The 18667-nt window shown below is 46.0% G+C and overlaps 1 protein-coding gene across 2 annotated transcripts in view; it reads left to right on the plus strand.

Moving 5' to 3' along the window:
* OTUD5 (OTU deubiquitinase 5) overlaps positions 1-18667 on the plus strand; it is a 559146-nt gene that overhangs the window by 466882 nt on the left and 73597 nt on the right. For both annotated transcript variants that reach the window (XM_085629705.1, XM_085629706.1), the window contains exon 7: positions 8769-8976. In XM_085629705.1, the coding sequence (XP_085485831.1) occupies positions 8769-8976 (208 nt within the window). The remainder of the gene's footprint in view (positions 1-8768; positions 8977-18667) is intronic.

Here is an 18667-nt window from a genome sequence, read left to right on the forward strand (position 1 = left end):
CTATCTCTCTCGCGAGAGACAGGCAAAACTGATATCACTTGCCTGATCATTTGCAAAAAGAAAGTCACTTTCAGTTCGCTGTTACAAGTTGCTTCTGGGAACAATGTCATCTAGCATCCCTCTTATCCTGTTCTGCCGATTTAAGAATGCGTCAATTACAGGAAGAGCTGGATATGCAATAGTATCAGGAGGTAGGTTACTTTTAGGATGTTATTACAGTCACGCCAGGTATGATCAAAGCCGCGTCTTGTTGCACCCAGCGTCAAAATATGTCCTTCAGTCTCTTTTCTCGCCACGCCGGCTCCGCATGATAGCCACCGATGCTTCCCTGGAAGGGGGGGGGGGGAGGGGAGGAGTCTTTCTGCAAGACCTCCAGGTCAGTGGGCGTTGGCAGTGTCAAGACCAGCATCTTCACATCAATTTGCTGGAGCTCAGGGCAGTGGGATTGGAATTGCAGGCATTCCTGCCGAAGATGAGGAACACTATGGTGTTGGTCAGAGCGGATAACACATTGGCAATGCATTATCTCAACAAGCAAGGCGGCTCAAGGTCCTTCGCCTTCTCTCAAGAGGCTCAATGCATCTGGAAATGGGCATTGCAGAACGGAATCTCTCTGAAAGCGGAACACCCTCCGAGGGATCAGAATACGATACACATTAAGCAGGCTCAAATCGACCTGCCACAAGTGGTAGATCCATCAACAAACTCTAGACAGCAATATTCTCAAATGGGGCAAGCCAACAGTGGACCTCTTTGCTACCGCACAAAACAAGAAATGTCGGTACTTCGCAAGTTGGCATCACCAACCTGGATCCTGGGGCAATGCATTTTTGATGGCCCGGTCAGGCATCTTTGCCTACACTTTTCTGCCGATTCCCCCGCCTGCCACGGTTGCTCATGAAGATCAAAACAGAGCCCTGCAGGATGATCCTTATAGCCCCATTGTGGCCTAGTCAACATTGGTTCACAGAACTTCTTCTTTCGGAGGTGCAATCTATTCTCCTGTGTCCCTTTCCATCTCTTCTGACGATGTCCCAAGTACAAGTGCTACATCCAGATCCAAAATCACTTTGATTAGAGGCATGGCTCCTGAACATTGTGAATTTCAACATCTAGAAATCCCATCTGAGTGTAGAGATGTTATTTCAAATGCTCTGGCACAGAGCACTAATAGGACGTACAGGCTGAAATGGAAAATCTTCTGTATATGGTGTCAGGATTCAAATGTTCATCCTCTACAGTCCTCAACTCATGAGATCCTTCCTTACATTCTGCTATTAGCAAAGTCTGAATTAGCACATGCCTTGATTAAAGTCCATCTGGTTGCTATATCCCGCTTTAGGAGGACATCCTCCGGACTATTGTTATGGTCAGAAAGGATCATTAAACAGTTCATGAGAGACCTATTCCGTACTTTATCCACCAGTTAAGCCTCCACCACCTCTCTGGCACCTTAATATAGTATTGTCACAACTCATGAAATATCCTTTTGAACCCATTTATAAGGCGCGCCATCAGTTACTATCATGGAAGGTTGCCCTTCTTCTGGCGCTGACATCTGCCAGGAGAGTTGGAGAAATTCAGGCCCCGACTATACAGGAACCGTTTCTACAGTTTAGGGATGATCGAGTAGTCCTTTGTACTAATCACAAGTTTATCCCCAAAGTTTCCTCAGACTTTCATTTGAACAAGCCCTTTATCCTTAAAACCTTCTTTCCACTACCGACAACTGCCGAGGAAAGAGCTTTACATTCGCTGGATATTCAGCACTGTCTGAAATTTTATCTACATAGAACAAAGACATTTTACAAATCGACCCAGATTTTTGTATCGATCAGTGTGCCCATGAAGGGCTATCCTCTATCCAAATTAGGGGATTGCTCATTGGATCTTGAGTGCAATCCAGTATTGCCATCAATCGGCAGGAAAGCCTCTTTGGGCACGGGTGCATGCTCTCTCTACAAGAGCAATCTCTACATCTACTGCTCTTTTTGCTGGAGTGCCTATCCAGTATATCTGCAGGGCTGCAAACTGGAAGAGAACCCACACCTTCACCAGACATTACTGCTTGGATGCAGCCTCTCACAATGATGTAGCAGTAGGACAGGCAGTGCTGAGGAACCTTTCCTAGTGACAGTGAGCTCTCTCCTTCACTCTTTCCTTTCTGCTGTAAGACTGCGCACATTTTTTCCTGTATGTGTTTTATAAATGTTCTTAATATGATATTTGACCTTTATAAGTTCTTATTATGATGCATTTAAAATATGCAAATGTTTACGTAGGCAATATTTATCGCTTTGGGGACTGATGGTTTCAATTAGATCTGCCTCTCTACAGATTGACAATTTGGAGCACACACTTCGAATTATTTAAGGGAAAACGTGCTACTCACTGCTAGCTATTCCGGCTACTCTGATTCAAGCATGTGAATCTATGAAAGTTCTAATACTGGAGTAAGAAAATAAATTACCTGTAACTGTAGTTCTCATCTTTCATAGATTCACATACAACCCACCCTCCTCCCCAGAGAGGCTCACCTTTGGATTTTTCCAGGTGTATCTTCGTACATGTGCTGCGAAAATCTGAGGGTCTAAGGTTCTTTCAGAAGTGTTCCAGAGGGTGAGAGGTCCTTATTGGTTCAGGAGTTAATTTTGGTCTCTTTTACAAAACGACAGAGAAACGTTACAAAACTGAAATGGGCCTAGGGCTGGTTTCTGCTTTGTATTTGTTTAGCATTGCTCTTTTGATGTACCGGGGACTCCCATCTCAAAGACAGGGAATGATTCAAGCCTGTGAATCAATGAAAAGCTTCCAATAATGGAGAACTACAGTTACAGGTAAGTAACTTATTTTCTTTCAGCATCTTGCTGGAGGAACGGTGTTAAGAAGGCACAGTTGGCTGAAGAACGCATCCTTTCATCCTGAGGTGCAATCAAGTATTTTAGAAATGGCCTTACACCTTATCAACAAACGTGGGTGAGGCCTTTCAATGTCTTAAAATTGATACAACCAAATCTTTGGGTCTTACACTGTACCAAAATAGATATGGGTCATCTGATTGGCAAGTTGAAGATCACATAATTTTAGAGGAGTATTCCACTCGTATGGAAATCAACTTTCACACTATCCTCAAACACAGTCCGGATATGAACTAGTATACTCCTACAGTCTTAATCAAAGACAGTCCTATGGGAGATCTTTGGGGAGAAAAAGCTGTGGCCTTCAATATCGTACCAATGTCACAAATAAGAAAGCTGGATTCTCCATCTTTACTCCCTCTTCCATCTCCTACTTTACAGTTGCGAAGGAGAATTTCTCAGTTTGCTCTTGCTTGGGCGACTATTACTTCAGACAAATGGATGAGACAGTTTATTCTTTCAGGTCATACATTAGAGTTCATCCAGTTACTGCCTGTAAGCACACCCAAGAAAGATAATCATCTCCACTTACAGGCGCTTCAAAGAGAAATTATCTTGCTCCTATTCAAAGAAGATTTTGAAATTGTCCCTGGGTCTCTAAGAAAGCAAGGTTTTGCTCCATTTTTTTCTGATTAAAAAGAAATTGGTCAATGTGGAACTCTGACAGCTGAACAGATGTTTGAAGAAGCAGTCTTTCCAAATGGTTACCCTACAGGAAGTCCACCTGATATATGCAAGGAGATTTTATGACTTTCTTTGAGCTTTAGGATGCTTATTTCACCTACCTATTCATCAAAAACACAGAAAATATCTTACAATTTTGGTAGCTACCAGTTCAAGGCGCTCCCTTTCGGACTCGTATCAGCACCTCGAATATTTACAAAATGTGTCGCTCCATTACACTTTCCTCAGACGAGAAGATCATCAGGTGTTTCTTTACCTCGAAGACTGGCTCATCAAAGGAAGAGGCGAGAAGATCTATGGTAGCCTGAATCAACATTTTCAACAGACAAGGCCTCATCTTGAACAGAGAAAAATCCTCATTGAAACCCCAAACCAGGATCCAGTTCTTGGATAAGTTTATCAACCCCCAAGTGAAAAAATGTTTTCTATCTCAGGAAAGGGTGAACAATTTACAAACTGTGGCAGGAAACATGCCTACAAAACAGTCAGTAACAGTGAGACAATACAAATCTCTGTTGGGTCTAATGGCGTCATGGATAGGCCTAGTCCCCTTTTGCAGGCTTCGCACCAGGCCTGTTCAGGCACTAGATTTACAATGGAAGCCAGTCACAGGGTCCTTGGGAGAGAACGTCACAAGGAGGCTGAAGCAGGCATTGATATGGTAGATGTTTTCAACAAATCTGAATGCAGGACTTTATTTCCTACTTGTACTAAACAAGATGATTCTTGCAATGGATGCACCCATGGACAGATGAGGAGCTCACATGCTGGAGCTTTCAACCAAGGGCCTTTGGTCAGACTTCGCATCAATCTGTTGGATCTCCGTGCCATGTATCTAGGCCTACAAGCATTCCTTTCCAGTCAAACAGTCCTAGACCGAGCAGACATTGTAACGTCCATTTTATTTGACCAAGCAAGATGGGATATGGTCCTGATAATCTCAGAAGAGGGATACCTGCTGTAAAATGGGGCCCTTTCTCACAAAATAGACATCACTGTGGCACACCTGTCACGTTGCCAGAACAATCATGCAGGTGCACTCAGTCGACAGCTTTCAGATTGTCACGAGTGGGAACTAGACCAGAGGCAGGTGAACTTATAGTCCATCAATGGGGCTGCCCGCATTCCACCAGGGGCATGGTTTCAACCGCGGCAATCTATGCAAGGGTGCCTTTGTGGGACCTCTGTGCCACCACATGGGGGAGCAGGCATAATTTCACAAAGCATAACTGCCTAGATGTTGGCACAAAAGCTAACTCATCAATGGAAAAGTCAGCCCTGAGAAACACGTTTCAATAAACGTGAGCATGCTTCCCATTTTTGTGTATCAGAATGTGTACTGCTTGATATTCTGATTAAAGCATGTGAATATATAAAATATCCAAAGTTGAAGAAGAATTTACTTGCCTGCATCTCCAGTTCTCCAACATTGGTTTCTTTTACATATTCACATGCACCCCCCCTCCCCAGTAGAGCTATGGTGGCCTCTGGGGGGGGGGGGGGGGGGTGTAATAGGAGAGCTTAAGCTTCAACCTCATTGGTAAGTTTTGGGATCGTTCAAGTTTCGTGGATGTGCTATTAAATTTAAAATGTTTCAGGCCTATGGCCATTTTATACTGTATACTGCTATTTTAATGTAATGGGGATTCCCAGCCTGATGTAGGTAATTAATAAAGATTGGGAATATATAAAAGATGCCAGACAGTAGAATTGGAGTTAAAAGTACGTAACTAATTCCTTCTGATGGATACTTCTAACTGCAAATTCCTCTCCATGTGAATATTCCCCAGGCATCTTATTGGATTCAGAAACTTTTAGAGCAGCACTCCTGCACACAGATAGGTGATATCGTGCAGCTCCGCACCAATGTTATTCAGCTCCGGAAGTGACGAGCTGACCACATACAAGTGCCGCCCATGTGGGCTGATGTCCATTCCTTTCTTTCCACGCTTTGAGATGCAGATCGAGAGCTGCTCTTTGGTCTTTTGACCGTTTCTTTCTTCAAATAATTATCTAATGTGCAAGGGGAAATGCAACTCCCTAAAATAAAAGGATAACCATATAAGTACAGTTGCAAACAGATGTGTGTAACAGACCATCATGAAGTCGGCTTATGGTATCTGGGTTCAGAGCATAACTCCAGGGGCTGTGATGACTGCACCCAGATGATCCCGAAGGCCATATAGGGATTGTGGTGCCCGACTTTTTTGTCAAACACAAGAAGACTCCGCACTGAGACCAGTTGAAGTCGAAAGGAAAGTGCTGGTCCCTCCCCCAAATTTGTCCCTGTGGCAGATCATATTCCTCATGGTTTAAGTCTTTGGGTAACTTCAATTGAAAACATCAGGGGTCAAAGCAGAAATTGGCCCCTTCCTGAAATTCCGACTCAGAGGACACAAGGGTGTCATCGTGCCTCAGTTTGTGGCTCCTGATCTCCATTTGAGCAGACTCCGAGTTTTGTCCTGAATTTCTAGGTTTATTAGAAACGAAGCAGCAAGTGGAGGCCTCGGAGGCCATGCTTTGCAAATTCTGCACTTTACCTGCTTGTTCTTGCACTCCTTGGGGGTCCCAAAGATTCACAGGGAGCTCCAGTTCCACTTACGCTGACAGGCCTGCCCTCAGAGCCAACTCTGCCACTTCAACCCACTTCAGGTCCAGCACCGGCTCTGGTGCTGGCTTTGGTTCAAATGCCCTCCGCTGCGCCAGTTCCTTTTTTGCAGACTATGACTGAGGACGTTCTACAGCCTATCATTCTGTCCGACTCAGAGCAGAATCCACCACAACCTCGATTGAGATTGCGTCCGGTTCTTACCAGGATACAGCCACTAGGCGATCCTTGTATCTTACCCTTACTAATTTGATAGGTCCCCAACTTCACACCATCTTTTCGACACTGATTCAGATGAGAACTATGAAGTGTTCCATTCGTATGAAAAGTAGTATGAAGAACTTAAAGGCCAGTGGGATTGATACTTTTGTGTTCCCACCTTGTCTTACCACAGAGGAAATCGCCTCTTGCTCTGATAGGAGAAGTACAGCATACGTTCTAGATTTGCAGCACCCCACCATGGAATTGATGAATAATGTACTGACTGAAGTACTTCAACCTGGGCAGGATCCCACGGAGCCCATGTTAACATTTAATGAGGAGCAGATTCGTTAACATGGGGGCACCCATGGCACAATGCTAGGACTGGCACATTGGCTGTAATTCTTGACATAAGGCAGTGGCTTATTGGGGAGGAGGCAACCAAAATACTGGTCCTGGCATATTAAAGGTAGTGCTTAACGTAGGAGCCACCCATAATCAATGGTGAGCCTTAATGGCACGGTTATATTTTATGTCATTGTTGGCCCAATGGGGCAAGCAGGATAAAATGCACGTATTCAAACAAATTGCTGCAGTCCTTCATTCATTTGAATACATGGAAAAGTATGTTTGTGAATAACACCCTTAAATAAGTCTCCAGTACAGTTAGTTCTGTGTTTTGTTGCACTATATATTCTTCAGATTGACGCAGAACCACATAATTAATTTTAATACAAGGAGAAAGGTTCCCCTGGCACAGCTTATCCACACCCTAATATAGGTGGTATCTAAAATAGATGTGTTGTACTAGTCATGCAGTTATTATGGAACTTCAGCTATGTCAATTATTGTAATCTAATCAAGATCATGTGACATCACTTTGTGGGAAGATTTAGGGTAAAAAATCGTGTCACTTCTGTGATGTAATTCAGGTCAAAGGGTGTGTGATGTCACTTTCGCTAGCCCTGACATTTTGGTGAATCAACCTCCATGACCATTGCTGAAGAAATTATTTGCTTTGGAGTGGAAACCATGTTGAGCGTAACTAAAAAGCCTTCATCCTTTGTTCCCTACCAAATCTACTTATCCTTCCATGTTCCGGTTAAAAATGCTCTTCTGTATGAATGCACAGTGCTGCCAAAGTTTAAGAAGGAAGCTGATATTCACACTCTTGTGCTTAAAACAGATTATCATAGAGTTCATACGCTGCCATTTTTTAATAAAGAGGCAGATGCTAGCACGTGACCGAATACCTTCATGTCAAATGGCCTTTCCATAGAGCAAATATGATTGTTGTGCAGAAGACAGTGCACCCACTTACTGTCTTGTCTGAAAAGTTACATTCTGGCTTTCTCTGTGTGGCACAGCACCCTGATGTTCCTTAGAGACAAGATGCTGTTAAGAACAAATCCCCAGTTTATTCATGGTCTTCAGACTTCACCCAAACCACCACATGACTTCCTACATTGTTTCCATAACCATCTTCTCTGACAGACAGGCTTCTAAATGTTTATTTGGAAAAATCAAACTAGATGTATGTATCCTTTAGTCGTGCTAATAAGACACAAGTAGTTTGGAAACAACATTGCTCAGTGGATTATAAGGCTGTGTTCTCTATATGGCATCCAGTTTTGGTGAAGTTGACTGTCATTCTACAAAACTAATTGTGACTTTGACTGCTTTTTTAATTGAAATATGTGAAATCATCCAAGTGCCATTGTGGCATTCCAGACAAAGCAGTCCAAACTTAATATCCCGCCTAGGACAGAGTCCAGGGCGGGACCGGCAAGAATTGAAACCAATTTCAGTAAATGGAGCTACATACACCTTTCATCTATGTTTTCTATTGGTTTAGTTTCCTAAATCACGCATGCATATCTGTTGAACAATCAGTGCAGACATTGTTGCTTCTAAATTCAGTTCTCCAGCATGGTATTCTCTGTTGTCCGCAAATAGTTGGATATGTCTGTGCAATGTAAAAACGTTTCCATCCAGCTTTCCCTTGTCCACTGCTTTTCCAATACTGAGAACCATTGATGGAATATAGTTTTGACCTTCAGTACCCTCTTTTAATGTAACGTTAATTCCGTAATCCTCTTAATCCACTACATACATCAATGTCCAAGTCTATCTCCGTGTCTTCTCATGGCGTGCTCGGACAATGTTGGGAACGGCCAATTTGGGCCCATGGTCTGCACTGGATTATAAGACAGCTTGTTTGCTTTTCGTGACTTCATGATTATCCTGTAGTAGTTGGTTTGGATTTTTGTCAGAATTACTTTTGCTTGTAAATGTTGGAGATTGGCATTTATTCATGGTTCCACTAAATCATTTTATGCTTCAATGTTTCTCTGCAGCCACGAAAGGCCTCTGCAACCTGCAGTTCAGCAACTGCAGCTGCTTCGAGTGGGTTGGAGGATTGGAGCAGTCGGTCCCCAAGACAGAGAAGTTCTGCTGCTTCCCCTGAGCATCCTGATTTTCACAGTGACTTGCCCTTAAAGCCTCCGTCGCCTGGAACAGTGGCTGCCCTAGCACTTACAAAACCACCTTCCCCATGTGCTCCAGGTGAGTTCACAGTGACTATTAGTTTTATGCTTCTAAAATGATTAAGTGCTCTGAAGATGGCATTTCGTATTTGACCAGTTGTATGTAGTATGCTTCCCCTGATGTTTATTTGAGAAAATATCATGAATGGGTGAGACTAATGCAATTTCATACTATAATAATGGATTCAATAATAGTCCTGTTTGTCCCCCTTTTCTAATTCTAGTCTATTAAATATGTCTTGTATACTGCACAGCTAACCCGAGAGGCCTCCAGGCCCTTACAGACACACCTGCAAGGCCTTGGCCAGTTCTGCCAGAATTAGAATAGGTGGGGACTTTAGATGTTTCCTACAAGATTTCTGACTGGGCCAGCCAAAGACTGGCTGAGAGGGAATTCCACAATTTAGCGGTCAGAAAGGGAACGTCCACCACACCTAGCCTTTTTGACCTTTACAACAGTCAACACAAAGGAGTTCTGAGAACGTAGTGATCGCATGGTCGTGTAAGGGCAGAGTAGTCTTTGAATCAGGAGGGTGCCTTTGCCTTGTATCGCTCTTTGGGCCACACGTAGAACTTTGAAATATATCCTCTTTTGTATTGGGAGACAATGAAATGCCACCAAAGCTGAATGGTGTTCGGGGAGCATGTATAGTGAATGTTCTGCAGCATTCTGAATAATCTAAGTTTTTAGGACATATTGAGAACTTCCAAAGAATAAGGAGTTTCCGTAGTCAAGCCAGGAGTTACCTAATCCCTGTATAAACACCCTTTTGGTAGAGGGTGGTAGCTACTGCATGACTTTTCGGAGTGTTCAAAATAGTCCGAAACACGTGGCAGACTTTTTTGGCTTGGGTTTCCATATTAAGCTCGTTATCCAGCCAAAAAGCAAGGCTTTTTTTACTGAAGTAGAGGTTACTGGCCTCTCACCCAAAGTTTTGAGGCCAAACAAGTTCTCTCCTACAGATCATGCAGTTGCTGATAACTAGCACCTCTGTCTTTTGCTGTTCAATTTGAAGCTGCTGTCTGACATCCATTTTGTTGCTTCTTTAAGACATATATTTAAGTCCCTAGATTCCTGCAGGGATTCAGGGGTAAGCGCATAGATCAATTGAGTATCATCAGCATATGATACAACATCCAAGCCATAGGTCTATCCTATTCTTGCCAGCGGGTGCACATGGACATTAAAGAGTTGAGCTTAACAAAGAGCCCTGTGGAACTCCACATTCAGTGGAAGAGGTGGCTGAGAGGCAGGAGCATCATAAACCTGAAAGGTGCTATCATTAAAAAAAAAAAAAAAGCCTTGAGCCATTTAAGGGCAGCACCTAACATACCAGCCTTTTCCAGTTTTTGGGCCAGAATACAGTGAGAAACAGTATTGAAAGCAGCACTGAGGTCTAGCATCATGGCCGTTGCTCCACCTTGATCCAAGATGGCCCGAAGCTCTTCAGTAGCCACTAACAATGCAACCTCTGTGCTATTTTCTGGCCTGAATCCTGTCTATGGAGAATGGAATAATTTTCCAGGATATTAGAAAGGTGTTTATTGGTATGTTTCTGTAAAATGTTGATGGCTTTTGGAAGCAAGAGATGGGTCTGTATTTTCTGGCCTGAATCCTGTCAAGTAGGATGGAGGATGGAATAATTTTCCAGGATATTAGAAAGGTGTTTATTGGTATGTTTCTGTAAAATTTTGCTGGCTTTTGGAAGCAAGAGATGGGTCTGTAATTCTCTACTACCAAAGGGTCTGCATGTGTCTCCTTAAGCAAAGGTTTAAATATAGCATGTTTCCACACAAGGGGAATAATGCTAGTGACCAGTGAGCTATTTAGGATCTTCCTTGAAATCAGTAAAATAGTATCCCCTACTTTTAATAGGACATCAGGTGGAGCTGGGTCCATTGGAGCGCCAGATTTTATGGAAAGTTGGATAGACGTGATGTCATGCATGTTTAGAAACAGAACGAAGGTCAGCTGGGCTGTTGCTATAGGTCCTTCAAGGAGGGTTGGAAAGGATAGTGTGCTTGTTTGGTGGTAATCCAGGATGTTCTTTACTTTATTAATAAATGCAGAGGCGAACATCATCGCTCAATGGATGGCGAGGGGCCTGCAATACTAGTAGGGGTAGTCATTAGTGTTGATTTCAGTGTTTAATTTTTTCAGTCCTCAGTGTTAACAGTTTTGCAAACATGGGCACAAATAAAAAAAATCTTATCTTTTGACTACAACCTAAAGATTTCTAGGGGCTGCTGCAAAGGAAAATTGGAGCAATGAAGTATGATTTATTTCCAGAGTTTGCCTTGAGATACATATGCTAGTATGTTTTCTAATCTCATACTAAACAGTTTAGTTCATTACTGTAATGATGTATTTTTCAGGCTTTACCACATAATGTGTTTGACAAGATGTAGTTTCAGTCCTCACAATGTTTTTTAAATGCATTTACTAATTAAGTAAAATAACTCTCTCCTGTTACTGACGGTCCAAAGATGCTTTACGTATTGGATTTTTCTTTATCCTAAACATGTTTAGAACCAATTTCTCCATTCCTAGCACGCGCGCACACACAATTATTATTCTTCAGCATTGGATCTTTCATAGTGTTTGTTTCGCTTGAATTATTGTCCAACATCAGGCTGGGAACCTGGAAGTATTTCAGTACATCAACTGACATTGAAAACAGATGGACAAACATTCGTAGACTACAGGTGGTAGCCCATACACCTCATTTAATTAACCAAAATCCAACCAATGAGGTAGACGTGCTTCAGAGTTCCATGTCTCCTCAGATACACAAACTTTCATATTTTCAACCGCATATCTTCAGGACAACAGGGAATCTCGAGAGCGCTGTTTTTTTTTGTTCTCCACAAACTTTTAACTGCTTTGTTTTGGATTCGTACACCTGCAGCCGCTGAGTTAAACAGTCTTTAATCCTTTCTTAGAATGACTGTGAGGTTGATCCCTTCATATTTTTCTTCCCATTTCTGTTTCCATGGTTGAATCCTGAACATCTTTGTTCAGCCTAGGTGCTTCATGTAGGTGCAAGGAAGAACGCCAATGAGAGATCACCACACAAATTTTTTTTTCTGATGGATACATCTGCCAGTGGATTCCTCACCTTGTGAATATCCCCTGCGCCAACATTCCACGGAACTTTTTTCCCCAGCTCTCCACGCCGACGTGGACGACGTCATAATGCATCGGCTCCGCTCGCGACTCCGTATGACGTCACCGGAGCCATAAGAGAGCCACATCGGCGTGATGACGTCAGTTCCCTTTTTTCCACGCCGTCGACGCGCAACGGTTTTTCAGCACTCCTGCTTATTTTGTAGTCATGTAGTGTTACTGTTGAAAAAATTGCTATGTCTTCGACTAGGAAGTCAGGTTTTAAACCTTGTAGGGAATGTGGGGGCCACATGTCGATGACAGACCCCCATGGAGATTGTTTGTGGTGCCTTTCTTCTGACCACGACATGGAGGATTGTTCCAGCTACAGAAGGATGAATCCCAAGGCCTTGAAGGAAAGGGAGGCGAAGCTCTTCATGGCCAAGGCTAAGAAGGAGAAGAGAGGTAGGAAGGAGGAGAGATCGAGACCGGAGTCGTCGACTTCGCATTCTTCGAAGTCGAAGAAACACCATAAGAAAAGGAAGCATTCCTCTCGGCGCCGATCTTCGAAGAGCAAGGCGTCGAGATCGACTTCGCCTCGACGTCGAAGTAAGGATGTGTCTCCTTCTCCATCTAAGTCTCCAGAAATCTCCTTCGCCGAAGCTGTCCCCGGCGCAGTCCCCGGTTCCAGTGGAGTCTTCTGCTTCTGAGGCCCAGCAAGAACAGGAAAAAGAGCCTTCTCCAGAGCCGGATGATCCTGCGGCGCCTGTTGAGGACACTACGGCTCCGGTTCCAGGTACTCCTCACCGTATCCGGGATTAATCCCTTATCCGCAGTTCCCGACTCCGGGTGCGGATTCGACGCATTTTTTTAAATGCAATGTGTGGGATTTTCCAACGGGCTGCCTTCCCATCCGGCGCACCTACTGGTCCCGTGGGTCCTATGGCATACACCCTGGGAGTGCCGCAGCATTATGCTCCGGCCCCGTTTATGCCCTTTCTGCCGATGGCGCCTTCGTGGCAGTTTCCGGCGCCGTCTGGGGATCCATCTCTGCTTCGATTGGATCGACCTTCTTTGGAGCCTTCCTCGTTGCAGACTCCCTCTGCTCCGCGTCCGGCGCCTCCGACTCCGGCGCCGCCGACTCAGACACCTCCGGCACCACGTTCGGTTCCACCGACTCCGCGTACGGCGCCGGTTCCTCGGATCCGCTCAAGGAGAGAGGCCCTGAGAGTCTTGGAAGAGGAGCGGGAGCATTCTTCCACTAGATCCTCTCCACCGCAGGAACTGGCTCCTTACCATCTTTTAATAAAGAAGGCCGCAGAGTTGCTGGACTTGCAGTTGCCCTCTGCTGAGTATAAACCTAACCTTCTGACGGAGGTGTTACATTCGCCTACCTCGACCAGTGAGCCTTTGTTGCCTTTTAATGAGACTATTTTGGAGCCAGTTATGGACGTCTGGCGTAAGCCACTCTCTTCGCCGGCAGTCTCCAGACAGGTGGCAAGAAGATATAGGGTGGCTCCTGGGGATCCAGGTTTTCTTTCTTCCCACCCTTCTCCAGAAAGTCTGGTGGTACAGGCGTCATGCTCGAAGTATGCTTCAGGAGCTTTTCCTCAGACTCCTGCGGATAGAGCGTCTAAGAAGGCGGATCAGGCGGCTAAAAAGACCTTTTCTTCAGGGAGCATGGCGCTTAAATCCACTAATGCCACCTGCTTACTAGGGCGCTACGTTCATGCTCTTAAGGACTCAATGAAATCTTTAGCCCCTAAGTTGCCAGAAGGTGATAAGGCGTCTTTTATGGAAGTGGTCACTGACACTCAGGCTGCTGCAAGGCAAGTAATTCAGTCGGGGCTTGATACCGCTGATTCTGTGGCAAGGATAATGGGGTCATCTATAGCCACTAGGAGGCAAGCGTGGCTTCGTTCATCTGGATTCTCTACGGATGTTCAGGCCACCTTGGTGGATTTGCCCTTTGACGGACAAACTTTTAGGTGAAAAGGCTGATTCCGCCTTGCAGAGATTTAAAGAGAGCAGGGTGACGGCGAAATCTTTAGGTCTGCAAGCTCCTGCTAAAGGATTTGGGCTTAAGAAATTAAGAGGCTTTAGGAGATCTTCATTTCGCTCCTTCCGGCAGCCTCAGCAGCAGCATCAACAGCAGCAGCAGAATCCCCTCTATAGGTCCTATAGAGGAAGACAGAGGACGGAGAGGTTCTGGCCGCAACCCATCTTCATCTTCTGCCTCCTCTGCTCCCAATGAAGCTTCAGGGAAGCAGTCCTAGATCCCCCATACTAGATCATGTAAGACCTGTGGGAGGTCGGGTGTCCCACTTTCTGCGAGGTTGGAAATCTGTTACAACCGACCTTTGGGTTTTAAACCTCGTGAAGACTGGGTACGCCCTTCCCTTTCGGGAGTTTCCTCCCCCTTACCCTCCTTGCCAGGGTTACTGCTCAGAAGACCATCTACTTCTTCTGCAGAAGGAGGTGCTAGCTTTGCTTCAAAAGGGTGCGATAGAGGTGGTTCCAGAGCAGGAAAGGGGTCAGGGATGCTACTCCCGGTATTTCCTGATTCCCAAGAAGGACGGCAGATTGCGTCCGATACTGGACCTCAGAGTCTTGAACTTTTACCTGAAACAGGAGAAATTCAAGATGCTGACCCTTGCGCAGGTTCTTCAAGCGTTGCAGCAAGGAGACTGGATGGTGTCGATCGACTTGCAGGACGCGTACTTCCATGTCCCAATCCTGAAGTCGCACAGGAAGTATCTCCGTTTTACGGTTGGGTCGCAACATTACCAGTTTGCGATCCTCCCGTTTGGTCTTACTATCGCACCTCAAGTCTTCACGAAGGTGATGGCGGTGGTGGCTGCTCATTTCAGGAGGCCGGGGATTCCGGTTTTCCCCTACCTGGACGGCTGGCTTCTGAAGGCAGAGTCCCCAGAGATGGTGCAGCATCATCTGCAGGTAACATCTCAGCTGTTATTCGACTTGGGTTTTTCGATCAATGTGCCCAAATCTCACCTGGTGCCCTCTCAACGCAACCTGTTCATAGGGGCGGTACTGGACACTACTGTGTGTCGAGCATTTCCTCCACCTCAAAGAATTCTCGACATTCAGGAGATGGTCCCTTTATTCCACTGTGGAGCGGTTGTTCCAGTTCTGAAGGTCTTTCGCCTGCTTGGTCTGTTCAACTCCTGCATTCTGTTGGTCAACCATGCACGCTGGCACATGAGGGCGCTCCAGTGGTGCCTCCGCAGGCAGTGGTATCAGCACAATGGAGATCTCGGGGAGTCGATCAGGATCTCCAGAGAAGCTGCAGCAGATCTATCTTGGTGGAGCGTGGGGGGCATTCTGTCTCAAAGCCCTTCCATCTGCCTCAATCGGTGGCCACAGTGATAACGGATGCCTCCACCTTAGGGTGGGGTGCTCCTCTGGGGGATATGGAGATCAAGGGTCTTTGGTCTCCAGAGGAAAGGTTGCTTCACATCAACCTTCTGGAATTGCGGGCGATTCGTTTGGCACTCAAGGCCTTCCTCCCTTCCCTTCGCGGTCAGTCGGTTCAAGTCCTGACGGACAACACTACCACGATGTGGTATGTCAACAAGCAGGGAGGAGTGGGGTCGTATTGTCTCTGCAGAGAGGTCCTGCGTCTATGGTCCTGGGCTCAGGACCATCAGATTTGTCTAATGGCAAATCATCTGGCTGGGGTGCTGAACGTACGTGCGGACAGTCTCAGTCGGCAGTTCTCCGCCGACCACGAGTGGGGGCTCCATCCGGAGGTGGTTCGTTACATCTTTCGGACGTGGGGATCCCCTAGGGTGGACCTGTTCGCCACCCGCGAGAACGCGCACTGCCCGTCATTCTGCAGTCTCCAGTTTCCGATGCAGGGGGTGTTGGGGGACGCGTTTCAGTTGGGTTGGGGCTCACGACTCCTTTACGCGTTTCCTCCCATACCCTTGTTTCCTCTGGTTCTGAGGAAGATTCGCCAAGACCAGGCCCAAGTTATTTTGGTCGCCCTGGATTGGCCAAGAAGGGTGTGGTATGCAGATCTTCTCCGCTCAATCTCCCTCTGAGGGCAGACCTCCTCTCGCAGTCGGAGGGGCAGGTTCTACACCCCCACCTCCAGAGCTTACACCTTCATGCCTGGAGATTGAAACGGGCAACCTGAGTTCTTTCTCTCTCCCGCCTGATGTGGTGGATGTTATTTTATCGGCGAGACGACACTCCACCAAGTCCATTTACTCATATAGGTTGTTCTAAGTTTGTTAAATGGTGTGGAGAGAGATCCATTGACCCTTTAAAAGCCCATCTTTCTGATGTGCTTCAGTTTGCTCTTTCCCTGGCTCAGCAGACCTGTGCTGTGGCCACGGTTAAGGGCTATTTGTCTTTTCTATGTCTTCCTGATCAACCGTCATTATTTAAATCTCCGATTGTACTAAGGTTTATCAAATTCCTTACAAACATGTTTCCTCCTACTCCTTTTGTAATGCCACAGTGGGACCTTAATCTTGTCTTAACTTTTCTGATGGGTTCCCCGTTTGAGCCTCTTCATAGTTGTCCTTTGAGGCTGTTGTCCTTTAAGACGGTCTTTCTTGTAGCCTTAACCTCGGCAAGGAGGGTGAGTGAGCTTCAAGCTCTTAGTTCTAAACCCCCGTTTTTAACATTGCATGCTGAAAGGATGGTTCTTAGGACCAGGGCTGCTTTCTTGCCTAAAGTGGTTACTCCGTTTCATTTGGGGCAGTTAATTACTCTTCCCTGTTTTTTATCCACCTCCTCATCCTTCCAAAGAGGAGGAAAAACTTCATCGTCAGGACCCAAAGAGAGCTGCCAGCTTTTACTTGGATAGAACGAAAGACTTTCGTCTGGACGATCAGCTCTTCATGGGTTATGTTGGACGTTCTAAAGGAAGAGCGGTGCACAAGCGCACTTTATTGAGATGGATCATCCTTGCCATCAAGATCTGCTATGCCCTGGCTGGTAAGGTTCTTCCTGAGGGTATTAGGGCTCATTCAACTAGAGCTAAATCATCTACATCTGCTTTGGCCAGGGGTGTTCCTGTAGCAGATATTTTTAAAGCCGCGACTTGGGCCTCCCTCCATACTTTCGCATAGCATTATTGCTTGGACTCTGAGATGAGGAGGGAGGGCCACTTCGCGCGCTCTGTCTTGCAAGACTTTCTGGTATAGGAAGGTGGACACCCTCCTCCGGGAGTGGGGACTGCTGTGGTAATCTATTCACAAGGTGAGGAATCCACTGGCAGATGTATCCATCAGAAGAACAAGTTACTTACCTTTGGTAATGCTTTTTCTGGTGGATACAGTATCTGCCTGTGGATTTCTCACTGGCCTACCCGCCTCCCCGTTGTCCACCTTTGTATACCTTAAAAGTTGTCTTGTTTGAGATGTTGTTATGCTTTCTGATACATTGGTAGGAAATGCTTGTTTTATTTAGCTTTCCTTTTGTATATGTTCTATGTATATTTGATGGTATATTGTATACTGTGTGTTCGAGGCATGTGGGCTGCTGAATTCATATCTGTGCATAGATCGCCGCCTAGTGTTGGGTCCGGATGTTTGCACGTTGTTGTCCTGGAAGAGTCTTCGAAGTATCCTGAGATAGGTGACGCCTCCCCTGGACCACAGTGCGCATGGGCATCCTCTCCATCCTCAGATTGTTTTTTTCCGCCATTGGGTTCGGATGTGCTTATCTTGACTCAAGTTAGGAAAATTTAGTTTAAGGCCAAAAGGCCTTTAGTTTTCGTCGGTACTGTTCCTGCTCGGTATCGACAGCTTACTTGCTAGTTTAGCAAACTTATCAAGTTTTTGCGGATCCGTTTAATCCGACCATCGACCTTACATCGACGATGGAATCGAGGACCCCATTCAAAAGGTGTCCTGTTTGCCACGCCAAATATCCACATATCGACGTCCACCCGGTGTGCAACAAATGCCTCTCGCCGGATCACGACGAATCGAAATGTATGGCCTGTGCCCGATTCCGATCCAAGAAGACTCTCCGGAATCGACGGGCAGCGAGATTAGAAGCGCAGCAATCTGCACCGGCCCCGACCAACATCTTCAGCACCGAGGACGAAGATATTGAAAGCGTGGAAGACAAACTCCAGCCCCGCTTCCGAACACGATTCCCGATCGGAAGACGCCGATGAAGCGCTTTTTCACAGGGAAGAAGCCGACGATGAGGTAGGAGACTACGATGAGGCCTTTGGGGCCGAAGAAGATAGCTCTGGTGAAGAGCAGGGCCTACCCGTCCAAACGGAGGCTATCAAAGTGCGTCAGTCTACGGCTCCGGTCGAGGGATCGCCTTCGGGCCTTACCCGAGATCAATCCCACAGTTCTTCGGCCCCGTCTTCTGGCCCGGCCTCGAACATCCAGCGAGAGCCATTATTACCGAAAAAGACTGGTTTCCCTTCAATGAAACCGAAACCAATCGTCGCACCGGTTCAACAGAAACCAAAAGTGAAACTGGCAGTGGTCGGCTCGAAGACCTCCACTCCTTCGACGCCAGCTAAAACCATCGGCTCCGAACGCACAAAAAGGGATTTCGGCGCCGAACTCGCTGCAGCGGATGTCGGCACCGACCCGAAAAGGAAGGC

Source organism: Triturus cristatus, chromosome 10 (assembly GCF_964204655.1).
Source record: "Triturus cristatus chromosome 10, aTriCri1.1, whole genome shotgun sequence".
Lineage (NCBI taxonomy): Eukaryota > Metazoa > Chordata > Amphibia > Caudata > Salamandridae > Triturus > Triturus cristatus.